This window comes from Belonocnema kinseyi, chromosome 5 (genome assembly GCF_010883055.1).
Source record: "Belonocnema kinseyi isolate 2016_QV_RU_SX_M_011 chromosome 5, B_treatae_v1, whole genome shotgun sequence".
In the NCBI taxonomy this organism is placed as follows: Eukaryota; Metazoa; Arthropoda; class Insecta; order Hymenoptera; family Cynipidae; genus Belonocnema; species Belonocnema kinseyi.
Genome location: NC_046661.1, coordinates 83,473,158 through 83,486,772, shown reverse-complemented (window position 1 = coordinate 83,486,772; position 13,615 = coordinate 83,473,158). Strand labels below are relative to the sequence as shown.

At 29.0% G+C, this 13,615-nt stretch overlaps 1 protein-coding gene across 1 annotated transcript in view; it reads left to right on the top strand.

The window, feature by feature from the left end:
* Positions 1–12,788: 12,788 nt before the first annotated feature.
* LOC117173139 overlaps positions 12,789–13,615 on the top strand; it is an 11,577-nt gene continuing 10,750 nt past the window's right edge. Inside the window, exon 1 of the mRNA XM_033361537.1 lies at positions 12,789–12,950. Within this exon, the coding sequence (XP_033217428.1) occupies positions 12,896–12,950 (55 nt within the window). The 5' untranslated portion in view covers positions 12,789–12,895. The remainder of the gene's footprint in view (positions 12,951–13,615) is intronic.

Below are 13,615 nucleotides of genomic sequence, written 5' to 3'. Positions count from 1 at the left end.
AATTCATTTACCCAGTTATAAACCGTTGCTAAGGCAGGGGCAGATGTGCCATGAACTGAGTCCAATTTATTTTTTATCTCATATGGAGTTAAACCCTTTAAAGGAAAATGTTTCATTACCGCTCTGAACTCGTTTTTTTTTCATTTTTCTTAACGAACAATTTTTTTTTCAATTGGTTATAAAAACACGTAAACTCAGAAGATGTGGACTGTGACTGCACCATATATCTAGTCGGGAGTGGTGCTGACTGAAAACAGATGATTTGGAGCGATTCGCGCGCCATCTGTTGGTCATTCTAAGGACTTATTGAACTACCCTCGTATCATTGAATAAACAGCGATTATCTCCACTTCCGAAGTTCCGACTTAAACCTCAAGTTCTAGAACGGGTCCCAGAGACCCGAACGTTTTTTAAGCAGAGTGTTTTGTTCCAAAAGGTTGTATGATATTTTGAAAAATATTTATTATGCGGTCTTAACTTTCATATCTATTTTTACAATACCCTGTTTTGCAAGGCTCTGGGTCACAATGTAAAAAAAATCTAGGGAAATCTATTTAAACCGGAGATATTTCAATTTGAAGTTTGTTTGGGTCTGCTGGACCCGTTTTAGGTGGAACGGAAAAAGTCGAGGATCTAACGCTCGAGGGTTAAATCTAGAGAATAGCTTTAGAATAAATAATAATACTAGCTTTCGAATTTAAAATATCTGTGCATACTGTTTGAAGGTGTTATTTACGAATAAAAAGCAATTGATGTTAATGTTGTTTTTTGGGAATTGTGAAATTTGATAGCGTAATTAAGTGACTTGAATGAGAGCTTAATAAAAATGCAAGAAATTCATAGAACATTTGTTTAAGATTATAAAATTCTTTACATTCGTTGCTACATTCTTTTTGTTCCAAAAGCACAGTTGTTTCAAGTGGTTCATTCCTTTGCTTTTCACCCTTTTTGACCAGTTCAATTTCTTCTATCTTATTGTACCGACCATTTTTATCAAGGCATATGTTCACATGACAATTCTATCAAGATCTTTGGAAAAAAAATATTTAACTATGGCAGTTTTTTACTAACTTATGCTGTTAGAAATGTTCGTAAAATTTGGAGACATTTAAGATACTACAGTTACTGAAATTTTCGAAACTAGGTTGCTGAAAACGAAATTCAGTAACTTTTACAGTAAATTTACTAAATTTTTATTTAACATCAGAAGCGGTTTCTGAAAATTATAAATGGTTTCCTAAAATTCAAAAATGGCGCCCCAAACAAACCTGGTGAGTAAAAAACGAACCTAGCTAACAACAATTTTTTTTTAATTTGGAAGATTTTATTAGTAAAGAAAAAGTCAAGGATTCAAAGACTAAGAATAGTGTAAAATTCAGAGAATTTTTATTACTTTAAACTTAAATTAAACAAGAATAAATTTTATTTTTCATTTATAATCTAAAATTGTTTTATTTAGTTTATAAAAGGTTCTAGGTTAAACATGCAACTTCTTGTATATAAATCCAAGCATTGTCTCTGAAAAGTGATCTTTTTTATTAAAAATTCAACTGTTTTCTTGAAACATCTTTTTTTTCGAATGAAAATTCAATTTTTTTAATTTGTATTTTTTATTAAAAAATTCATCTGTTATAGTACAAAATTCATATTTGTTGAAAGAAAATGCTACTGTTTGCTTGAAAGTTAATCTTCTCTCTGTTTAAGGATTTAACTTTTTTTAATTTTATTTGGACTACTTTTTTAAGAAATCATTTTTATGTGCAACATTCATATTTTCTGGTTGAAAATTTAAATTTTCTACGAAAAAATTACATACAAATATAATGTATAAAAAATAATATAATATTTGGTATACATTTTGTGAATAAATTTCTGCCAACATGTAGTGTATAAAAACAATATTGTTTGGTTTATTAATTTTAATATAAATTTTCAGTATATATTTGCCTTAAAAATAAAAGTTATAGTAAGGCTATATACGAGCAAAGTTTATATGTAGATAACTATATGGTATACAAAATACTCAATGAATCAAATGTAAAAAAAAGTTATTATCGTAAAAGGTGGGCTTTGATTACATATTTTAACTTTTTGAAATTTTCAAATACAAACATATCTTCAGCTTCCCGGAAAAAAGAAATAATTCCATTTTTTTCAAAAATTTAATTCTAAGGATATGTTTTTTAATCTGAATGTTGCTTTTGATATATAATTACCTAGGATTGCTAAAACCTAATCTCAGTTGAGGAAAAGTATCGTGAACAACGACAAAAGTCCACTTTTCAGGTCCTGTTGAAAAATGAACTTTACATCTTATTATAAGGGTACTTTACAAATATGTGTGGAAAATTATATTTAATTTTATGATAAGGTATTTAAATTACGAAAAAACAGCGACAACTTAAACTAGTGATTTTTTTAGTATGCGTGCATCATCGTGATACTTTTAACAAGCGATATTACAGTGATAAAAATCGAAACTGTGTGCATGACTTATAAACGTCATATGATCAATAAATGAGTACATTCTTTTTCAAGATAAATAAAAATAAAATTATATATTTAGTTTAATTATAAACTATTTTAATTACGGAAAATAATTTTGCCTCAAAGAGCGACTTAAACTAATGATTAGATCTTGATATTATTAATAAAAGAACTCAAATATAATCAGCAGAGAATCTAAAAAGCTCACTTTCATCAAAAATATATGTAAGTCTAAAATGTTACGAAATATGTTTGAAAATTTCTCAAGTATGGGATTAAACGAAAAATCAACATCATTGCTGACTCTTCTTATCGAAAAAAATGAAAGCAAACAGTGGTAGAGTTTTCCTCGTTACACATACGATGTTCACTTTTACATGGTAATGCTGAAGGTATAGAATTGTTATGTTTATATGTATAATTTATATTTTAAATATTTGTGTCAAATACTTTACAACGCCGATAATAATATAGTATTATAATTTAAATTTTATTGTCATGTATATAATAAATTTCATTTATAAATGTACAAATGATAACACAGCCACACACAAAAATCCGTTTCCGCATCTGGAGGTCAGACCATGTTTACTATATGTTTTTGGGGTCACTAAATCCGAATCCGAGTTTCAAAATCCCCAGCAGGTCAGAGTCCTGACATAACCTTAAAAGACCTCATAAAATATTTTTTCGAGTCCAAAGGTCAGACTATGTTTATTATATGACTTGAATCAAGCCAGCACCTGCACTATATGAAAATTAAAAGAAAAAGAAAAATCGAACACGTCAGAATTTTGGGTTTTTTTCGGGCTCTTGAACGTACCAACAACTAATTTCCAAAAAAACACCCCTACTGAAAAAAACTCCCATCTATGTAAAAACTCGAATTCCGAAAAAATAAAGAACCAAAGAATTTTGGGCGTATTTTGGGTTCCCGAATGCACAAGAAAAAATCCAAAAACTACCCCCATTTTCAAAAAAGCACCCCTTTGCAAAAAATAGAATTTGCAAAACACAAAATGCACCAGACTTTCGGCTTATTTTGGGCTCTCGAATGCACCACACAAAAATTCAGAAAAACCATCCCTATGTACAAACACACCGACCCATTAGTAAAAACTTAATCCTCGATGTTAACATTTTTAAAGAGTCCAAAAATCAGAGACTACATTAACACCATAAAATTCGAAAAATCCCAGAGACTCTAGTAACACTGTAATATTTCGAAAAAAATTATCTTTGGGTAAAATCATGTTTGAATGTTAACAAGGGAATGTTTTTTAACGTTAAGTGGTGGCGACCAAAAATCGGAGTGTTTCCGCGGAGCTCAAAAATCGGAGACTCCATTAACACTGGTAAATTCTCAAAAAATATTATTTTTTGACAAAATCATACATGCGCGGTAGAGAAGGGGTTGATTTTAACCATTAAATGTTGAAGCTCAAAAATCGGAGTGGGTATTTTCGAGGAGTCTAAAAAACAGAGGCTCCAGTGACATTAGAAAACTGAATGTAAAGGTTTAAGTATAAAGAATCTGTAAAAAAATATCCACGCCCCACGTTTAAGGTTTTTGCAAAATCCATAATCATGTTTTTCCTATTATTATATTATTAATACTGCACATCATAAAAAAACAAATATTTTCTAAAATAAAGATTGCTTTGTATAAATTTAAGCCCAAATTTCTATTTTTTCAAATATTTCTTTATTTCAAAGATGAATCATGGCACATATATATTTGTAAATCCGTAACAGTGAAAATTTATAGAAATAATCTTCATACAACACTGGTAAAAAATTCTGATGGAATTTTAAAATACATATTTGCATATACCTTATATTAATTTTAATATATCATCAGTAGTGCGTGAAGATATCAAGTCCTTTGATAAATTGAAATCTTGTAAAATATTACAAAATAAAGTAAGAACCTTGAATTCTTCGAATAAATACTTAATTATGATCAAAGTGGAACGTACGGGTGGAATTTTTTCCAAAATTTAATGTGAATTTTTTAATTTTAACGTGAATTCAGGTGCTTGGGGGTTAAGTTTCGAAATCATTTTCTTACTTAAATTTTTTCACTTAAAAACCAGTGACATTTATGTTTATTTAGGAAAACATTTTATTTTTTATTTATAATGAAAAATAACTGAGAAAATTCTTTTTAATTTGTGTAAAGTAAAAATATCTGTCTTCTTATAAATGTTCAATATGCTGTACATGGAATTAAATATGCATAGTCTCTTAATGGCGATTTCGTATACTGAGTTTTCAAATTTAATATACAAATGTCTATTGAATGTATATGAAAATTTCAAACATTTTCAGCAGTGAATTTTTATTCTTATTTCATACGTTCATTATGAAGTATGACAGCGATTGCCAAAATAGTGCCGCCGGCCGACGAGGCTGCCGCCGGCAGGGGGATGCCACCCCGGGCCCTTTTTTTTTGTTCGATCGACTGAAAAAACCACTACGCGGAAAGCGTTTTAGCAGCCGATCGGAGATAATACAAAAATCGAAAACGGCATTGATGGGTATACCGAAAATTGAGTATCAAAAATGTTTTGAGAGCTGCATCAAGCGCTGGCATAAGTGCGTGGCAGTCGATGGGAATTACTTTGAAGGGGACCACATCAGTATTCAAGAATAAACTTATATTGTTAATTTTAAAAATAAATTCCGGGAACTTTTTGATCAAGGTAGTATATCAACTATTTCATCATTTCAGGTAAAATGTTAATCATGCATTGCGAGAGCCTACAATCGTTTGTATTCGCGCTGAACTTTGAAAACATCTTACGTAAATGCTATGCGATAAGGCAGTTTAATTTCACTGATATCATTCTCCAAATATTCCAATTCTTTTAAACTCCGTTATATTTCTCGTTATTGCATTAATTGTCAACAGAAAATACGCACTTGCTGTAAAGAGATTTTATTTAAGAATTAAAGTACATAAATTTTGGATTTTTTAAGAACTCTTCATATAATATATGCTGAAGAAAAAAAAAAGTGAAAAATTATCAAACATATATTAAGTTAATAAAAGATATGCTGTATATTACATTAAATGATCAGAATATTATTCGTTTATTCTTTTAACATGCAAATGGTATTCTATGATATGACGCTACGAATTTCCGATCGTCCTATATGTTTCTATTTCACCTTCTTATTTTTTATTTAAACGATATATCTCGCAGAAATTTTGAAAACGAAAGAATATCTATCAGACTGACCCATTTGACTTTGAATTTTGTTTAAATAATATGATTAATTTTAATTTTTAAAGTAGAATCTAATTATAAGAGAACCTGCTACTAGTATTATTAATTCGATTTGTCGAGATATTTCCTAACTCAATACTGGAAAGGCACTACTTGCTTTATGCAAAGAAATAAATGTACTATGGACTGTATATAATAATAATTTAAAAAAATATTCTAAAAATGGAAAACGCGAAAAATAGAACTGTTTAAAAAAAACTCGAAGGTACAGCAATCTTTACTTTGAATCAAAGTTGTTAAAAAATGTTTTATTGTTTTAAAGTTAGCAGTGGTTTTTAGTACCAATCGTCGGTTCAGTTATAAAATTGCTGGAACAATTACAAAACAAACCAAAGAAAGTTCTAGTGATAATAACAATTAAAGCGATACAAAGAATTTTCACTCTAATCAGAACTGAAATGGTGATCTACACTGCTAGCAATTTCCATAGGAATTTTCAGAGATGCATCACTAAAGCTTTATATGTAGAAGCCACTTCTAAGTTTTCCTGAACTCTAACAGAAATTTCACCAACGGTAACTGCATAAAACTCCAGTCACACATTTCAAAAAATTCTGTTACAGTTTAGAAATGTTCAGTTACTGTAACTGAAAATTTCAAAAGGTTAAACAATTTTTTTCGTTGATTGATTTTAGTATAGGAGATGTAGTCTTCATTTGCCCTGAGGATATAAATAGCAAGAAAATTAATTTAATTATATTAAAACCAATGAACCAAACAATATTGTCTCTATAAATTACATTTTTAGACAGCAAATTTATAAAAAAAATTATTTTTTATACGCAATATTCGTATTTGATTTTTTTACACAAAAATTGATGTTTTGACCAGTAAATATGAATTTTCAGCAACTTTGAAGCAAACAGTAACATTTTGATCGAAGAGAGATGAAATTTCTACTAAAACGGATGAATTTTTAAATCAAAAATACAAATTAAAAAAAATGAAATTTCCTTTAGAAAAATATTTTGACTTTTTAACATCAAAATATAAGTTTTGAATAAGATGTAAATTTACTGCGAACGATTATAATTGAATTTTTTACTACAAAAACGATGTTTCAACAGCATTTTTATACAAGAAAGATGCCATTTATACTAAAATAAATTAATTTTTTAATCAAAAAGACAAATGATCAAAACAATAGTTGAATTTTCATCCCAAAATGATTTCAGTTTAACTTTTGAGCATAAAAATATGAGTTTCAAAACAGAAAAAAAATCTATGATATAAATTGCATTTTCTACAGAAAAATATGAATTTTCAATCAAACAGTTGAATTTTTAACAACAACAAAAAAATACGGTAACAAAATTCCTGAATTTGAGACCAAAACATTGCGTTTTTAAGAAAGATGCAATTCCGAGTGAAATATATGAATTTTAAAAATATAAGTATACATTTTCGAAAAATGATTGAATTTTCATAAAAAAATATTTTAGTTTCACTTTTTAGCTTCAAAATATGATTCTTAAAAAAGTAGTTAATTTTCTACAAAACTGGTTGAATTTGAAACACAAAAAAATGAAATCTTGTGGAGGAAGCGATTGTAAAATAAATAAATATAATTACAAAGCAAACTAATTACTTACAAAAATATTATACCAGGTTTAGCGCAAAACTTTATTTTTAATTTTCTCTAATTTCCCACTTACCAATTTTTCATTTCTCTAACCATATTAATATTCAAAGATCAAAATCTTAAACTTTTAACTTTTTTTAACCTACAATCTGTTATAAGCAAAGTAAAGCATTTTAAACTTAAAATAACCCGCTGATTACTACTGAAACCGAACCTCCAAATAAAATGTATCTGACGCAAGATAAAATTTATCTGATCAAAATATTTATTTGCCATGTGTTATTTGCCATAAATGGTCATCTTTATAGGGATAAACTATAAAATGTTTTCTCTTAGTATTTATTTAGTAAAACGTTTGGCAGATTTAGCGCCGACATAACCTATAATATGCATTCAGATTCATCTGAAACAAATAATAGCAATAATTTCTTGGGAAAGTCTTATCCATTTCAAATACTGGAGCGGATGCTTATTATATACTTAAAATGCGTTTTCAACATTAAAAAATCGTTCCCAAGTTAACCAAAAAATGCAATTTTCTATCACTTAAAATAAATTCTTAAATTTTCATGAATTCTCGGAGAATTTATTTCTCGGTTATATTCTTATTACACGTTGTAAACAGAAAGTAATAATATTATATATTATGTCCCTCTCACTCACTCCTATACCCACCAAAAGGACAGAAGTTTAAATTTGATTAAATATTTAATTACTAAAAAGAATTTTTTTAACATCAAATTCATCTCTAGGGTTCTTTAGCACGATTTCAAATTTTAATGTTAACCTGTTGACAGTATATGACGCATATTGCGTAAGACTAAAATGACTAATAGTGCGGTTGACGCAATATGGATCATGTAAAATAAATAGATTTATACTTTTTCGATTATCATGAAACTTGGTACACAAAGAATTTTTGGATCTCTGAATCCGAATATGGTATCAGAAATTCAAAATGGTGAAATTAATATGGCGGATAGAAATTACGTAAAATTGGCTCATTTGCATAAAAGTTGGATCGCCATCTTTAGAAAAGGACATGTCGACTTTCGCGATTTCCCCTCTCATTCTATTCCCTATTCCACTGACAATTTTTTCTATTTGACGTTCCCGGTGCTCGTCAGTAATAGAAAAATTGTTGTAATCGCCAACGTTTCATAGATTTACATTATATCAAGATACTTGATCATGATACAATAAACAAAGAAAATTTTTATAAACAAATTATTTGTTAAAAATGGGTTTTCTATCATTTTCAATAATTTAACGTTTTTAAGTCACATTGCAAGAAATTTAAATGGAAACAATATTTTAAGGAAGAAAATTTATCTTAAGACTATTTTTGTTAATATTATAAACAAATTTAATAATAAATGCATTATTCAGGCATATGTCGTAAGAAAAAATCGTTTTTTCGATGCCATGTTTTTAAATTTAGGAACCTCATGATAATTTCAGAAAATTCATAATTTTTTGATAAATCTTATGATTTTATCAAACAAATTTAATAAACAAATGCATTATTCGAGCACTTATCGATGGAAAAATTCGTTTTTTCAATGCTAATCCTTTTATTTGCGAACTTCATCATAATTTTAGCAACATCCTTCACTATTTGATATATTTCATTTATTTTGAATCAAATTTAATTAAAAATGCATTATTCGGGCATCTGATGACGAAAATTGTGAATTTTTCTGAAATTATCATGCGATTCCTAATTTTTAAAAATTGACTTCGAAAAAAAACTAATTTTTCTGACGACAAATGCCTGAATAATGCATGTCATTAAAATATTGTTTCCATTAAAATTTCTTGCAATATAACTTTTAAAAAAACGTTAAATTATTGAAAATTACAGAAAACACATTTTCAACAAATAATTTGCTTATAAAAATTTCTTTGGTTCATTGTATCATGATGGAATATCTATATATAATGTAAATCTATAAAACGTTGACGATTACAACAATTTTCCTATTATTGACGAGTACCAGGAACATCTAATAGAAAAAAGAGAAATTTTTTTTGGTCATTTTTTTATTTATAAAAAAAATGGAAAAACTTAATTAAAGATCAGGCTCGACAATTTTCTTCGAAATTTTATCAGCTTTAAAGAAACATCCAAATCGGTCCACAAGTTCAGCCGGAATCGTATTTTGAACCTAAAAATGTACTTTTCCCCGTAGAAAAAACATATTTCTTAAACATTTCAAAACAGTATTCACACGTGATAGAAAATAAAAAGTGACGGAGCTATCTTAAAAAATGCCATAATATTTTTAATTAGGGCTCTTTTTTTATTACTAAAAGAATTATATACAATAAAATTGTTTAAAAAATCGTGAAACAAAGTCTGAAACTTTGAAAATTCTCAACAAAGTTATATCTTGAAACAAAAAAGTACGGCTTTTCTTAATAAAATTTTATTTAAGATGATCTCAAGTCGACAAAAATGTTGACTTAGAAAAAACTCTCGTTTTTCAATGAAAAGTAAGGTTAAGGTCTCTTTATAATATTATTTTATTCGACTATGAATACAGCTGTTGGTTTTAAATTTTAATCCTGTCTTAGGCAATGTTTATGAATATCTATCTCAACAGACGTCTTAGCGAAGATCGAATTTTTAAGTTTTTCTTAAGAAAGCGGTCTGTGAATCTAAACGCTGCCTTAAGCTTATGCTTAAGGAGGACTTACACTTACGCTCGGACTATGAACATGACCCTGTTGAAGCGTTATACATTTTGCGTTTTTTTAGTTTTTGGGATTTATTGTAGGTTCGCTAGTGAGGTACCGCAGCTAGGCTTATAATAAAATTGTAGAATGACACGCAAATCACGTAACGTATTATATGTTCCGAGCCCTTGGCTGCCTTGAGCTTCTGCGATCGGGGGACAAGAACACTCAGCCAAGTTCAATCATTTACTTTTGTTGCACAAACCTTAAGTTTCTGTCGGCCCTGATGAAGACTTAAAAACTTGTAAAGAAAAACAATCACTTTAAATTAAGCAACGTGCAGCCTTTGTATTCTTTGAATGTAGGTAATTGATTTGTTGGTTAAAATCATTTAAATAGAGTGACACGATTTATAAAATAAATACCGCGAGGATTTTCAAATTTATGGTGTAAATTCGTTCGGTGAACCTAGACGCAGTCGTTTGACACATCACCTATGTCAAATAAATATTGGTATTGGATAAATTTGATCTTTCGTCAGATAAATTTTGTCTTTCGTCAGATAAGCGTGCTGCAGCGTTTTCATTTAATTTAAAGATAAAATTTAATCCTGGGGTCTGCTGTGTACCCAAACGCGCTCGAAAACGCGAGGAGTGCGCATTCAACTGCTCACTTCTTTTCCTTACGATAACTTATATTTCTGTTACCTTTTACGAAGTTTACCCTTCTAGGAAAAAATGATTGTATCTGATTGGGATTTATTGAAGGTTGAATCGTTCTTAATCGGTGTTAATCAGGACAGAAATTGTATATCGTTCTTAATTATTTTCAATCGACACAAGAGTTTGAATCATTCGCAATAGGGTAAGCACGCCTGCGCATTTGAACGAAATTTGTACACGGAGAAAAGTAGATATTGAAAAGCAGATATTAAAAACTTAAAATTTAACCATAATCTATAGATATTACGGCATAATATCTAATATCTTCTATTCAACATACAAAATATTGAAGGGCAATGTATGTTTATATTGAAAGTATAAGATGTGTGATATTAACAGTTAATATCTAAGATATTAAAAAAGCTGAATTTTATTGGAGCAAGGTCGCTGACGTGTGGCGTGGCGACAAAAGATTTTAAACCCTCTTTGTCTGTATCTTGAGCTGTCATCGTGTGTATTGTGATTTTTATGATATATATTGCACTATAAATTTTGGTGGAAAATGGATTACATGTTTTTGGATATGTTATAATTTTCTCAAGAAATTAGGATTCAGCTACAGACATTTTTTTATATTAGCCTTAAACAGTGTGTTATCTGTTCCACACAAAAATCGCATAATTATGTAAAAAGGCGAATGCTTGAGGATTCGGATTTTAAAAATAGAGGACTACGATATTAACATTCTTTTGCATTTTATCAAAAATGGCATGCTTTACAGATTATTTTTACACAATTAAAAAATATTTCTTGAATAGCTTAGATTCTGCCCTTTAATAGCTTGGATATTGTTAGCTAAAATCTTCTTTTCAATATCTACGGATGCTCTACTTCAGTATCTAGCATTCTGTCCCATAGTTAAATTGCTAAGATATTACCTATTAATAGATAGTCTGTGCTAACATCTCTTTTTCTCCGTGTACTTTGAAATTTTCGTAATTAAGGGTAACTGCGAAAAGATTATAATATTTGTAGATAAATAATAATTATGCATAATAATTGGGATATGCGATTTCGAAATTAAAAGAATATTGACATAATTCGCATGGGGTTTGAAATGTATCATATTATTTCGCATTGAAACAATTCATTAGGTCAATTATAATAATATTAACAAAAATATAAACATTTTTTTTTGTTAAGGTATTCATAAAATATAAAACATTTGTATTTTAAAAATAACAAACCTGATTTAATCAACAGTACTCTTTAACCTGACTGATTACTAATTACACTGTAATTTACATTATGTATTACACGCGATAAATTTTGTACGCTTTCTACAATATAAGTGTTTTGCAATATTCAAATAAATAGTTGATTATAATATAACTCAGAAAAATCACTATAAAAATTATTGGCAAATCTGTTAGTGATAGTTCTTTGATAACGAAGGAAATATTTGAAATCTTTAAACAGTTTTCTTTTATCGAGATGTAATTTAAAAACAAAAAGTAAATAACCATTTTCAAATAATTCCCACGTGATCAAAGTGCTGCCACCAACATGGCCGTGTCCGGCCTGAAACTCACCTCGCGTTCCGATTGAGAACGATTGTTCGCAATCGGATCCAAACATTCTTTTCTAGAAGGGTAGGAAATTATTTGTCATTTTTAGAAACCGCTTCTGAAGTTAAAAACAAATTTAATGTAAAAATTACTGAATTTCGTTTTTAGCAACTTAATTTCGTAAATTTCAGTTTCTTGAGTATCTTCAAACGTATTCTGATTTCCAAATCATACGCCCCCCCCCCCCCCCCCCCCCCCCCCCCCCCCCCCCCCCCCCCTCTAACACATGTAGCAACAAATAATCAGGCAGATGGATGTCAAAGAACCAATAATTTAAACAAATTGTTGGCGCAATATTATCACGTCGAAGAATGCGCGAAATCTGTATGATTTATTTGACTTGACAAATAGTGCAACATGTGACCCGGATCATAACACTCGAGAATATAAATTACATTGAGCAAGTTCTTATATCATCATTGATAATTTATTTACAAAATCATTGAGGCATACGTATTGTCTGCATATATAAGAGTAGTGAAATTGCTTAAATTTCAGTTTACGATAAAATCTTCAAGATTGTCTTCTATTATTTTTATTCTACCTCCATTCGGCTTGTAAAAAATGAAGCTAATGGGTGCTCTGCTCTTGACCTTCGTGGTTTCCCTTTATTGTATAGGTAAGAGGTTAATTAAATTATCGATAGTAATACATAAACATTACATTAAACATTTTTATCACCTGCTTCTTATTTTAGTTGTTATTTGATTTGGCCAAATTACTTATTTTTTCATGAATGGGATAATTAGGACTAATATATTTATTTATTAGCTTAACCCTTTAACGTCAAAAGGACACTCTTTGAGTGGCCTCTTTTCTACTTTATTTTTCACGATGAAGACGTCAAGGAAAAAATTCGTAAAGTACCAATCCCACTATTTTCAAGGTCGCTCTTTTCAATTGTGGAATCCAAATTGCATGAAAATTCCATTTTAAATTATTTATTTGCAAAATAACACAAAAAAACGCAAAATTTTTAGTCACATTTTTTTTTCATTCTAGATTTTGAACCCCTTATCGTTAGGTTTTCCAACTTTGAAGCAGCCTAATCGCGTCCTCGATTGTTCTTCTTTCGAACCATGTGCCCTTTTTTTTTTAATAGTTTGCACTTGCAAAATAACGTACAAAGCAACTTTAAATTTTTATAATTTTTGGACTATTCAAATTTCTTGATTGGAACGTTTTTTTCAAATTCAATAAGCAAGATACGTATCATTTTCATAGTTTTTCGGGTTGCTGATTACAAATTTGACATTGTTTTTGCAAAATTAAATTATTTAAACA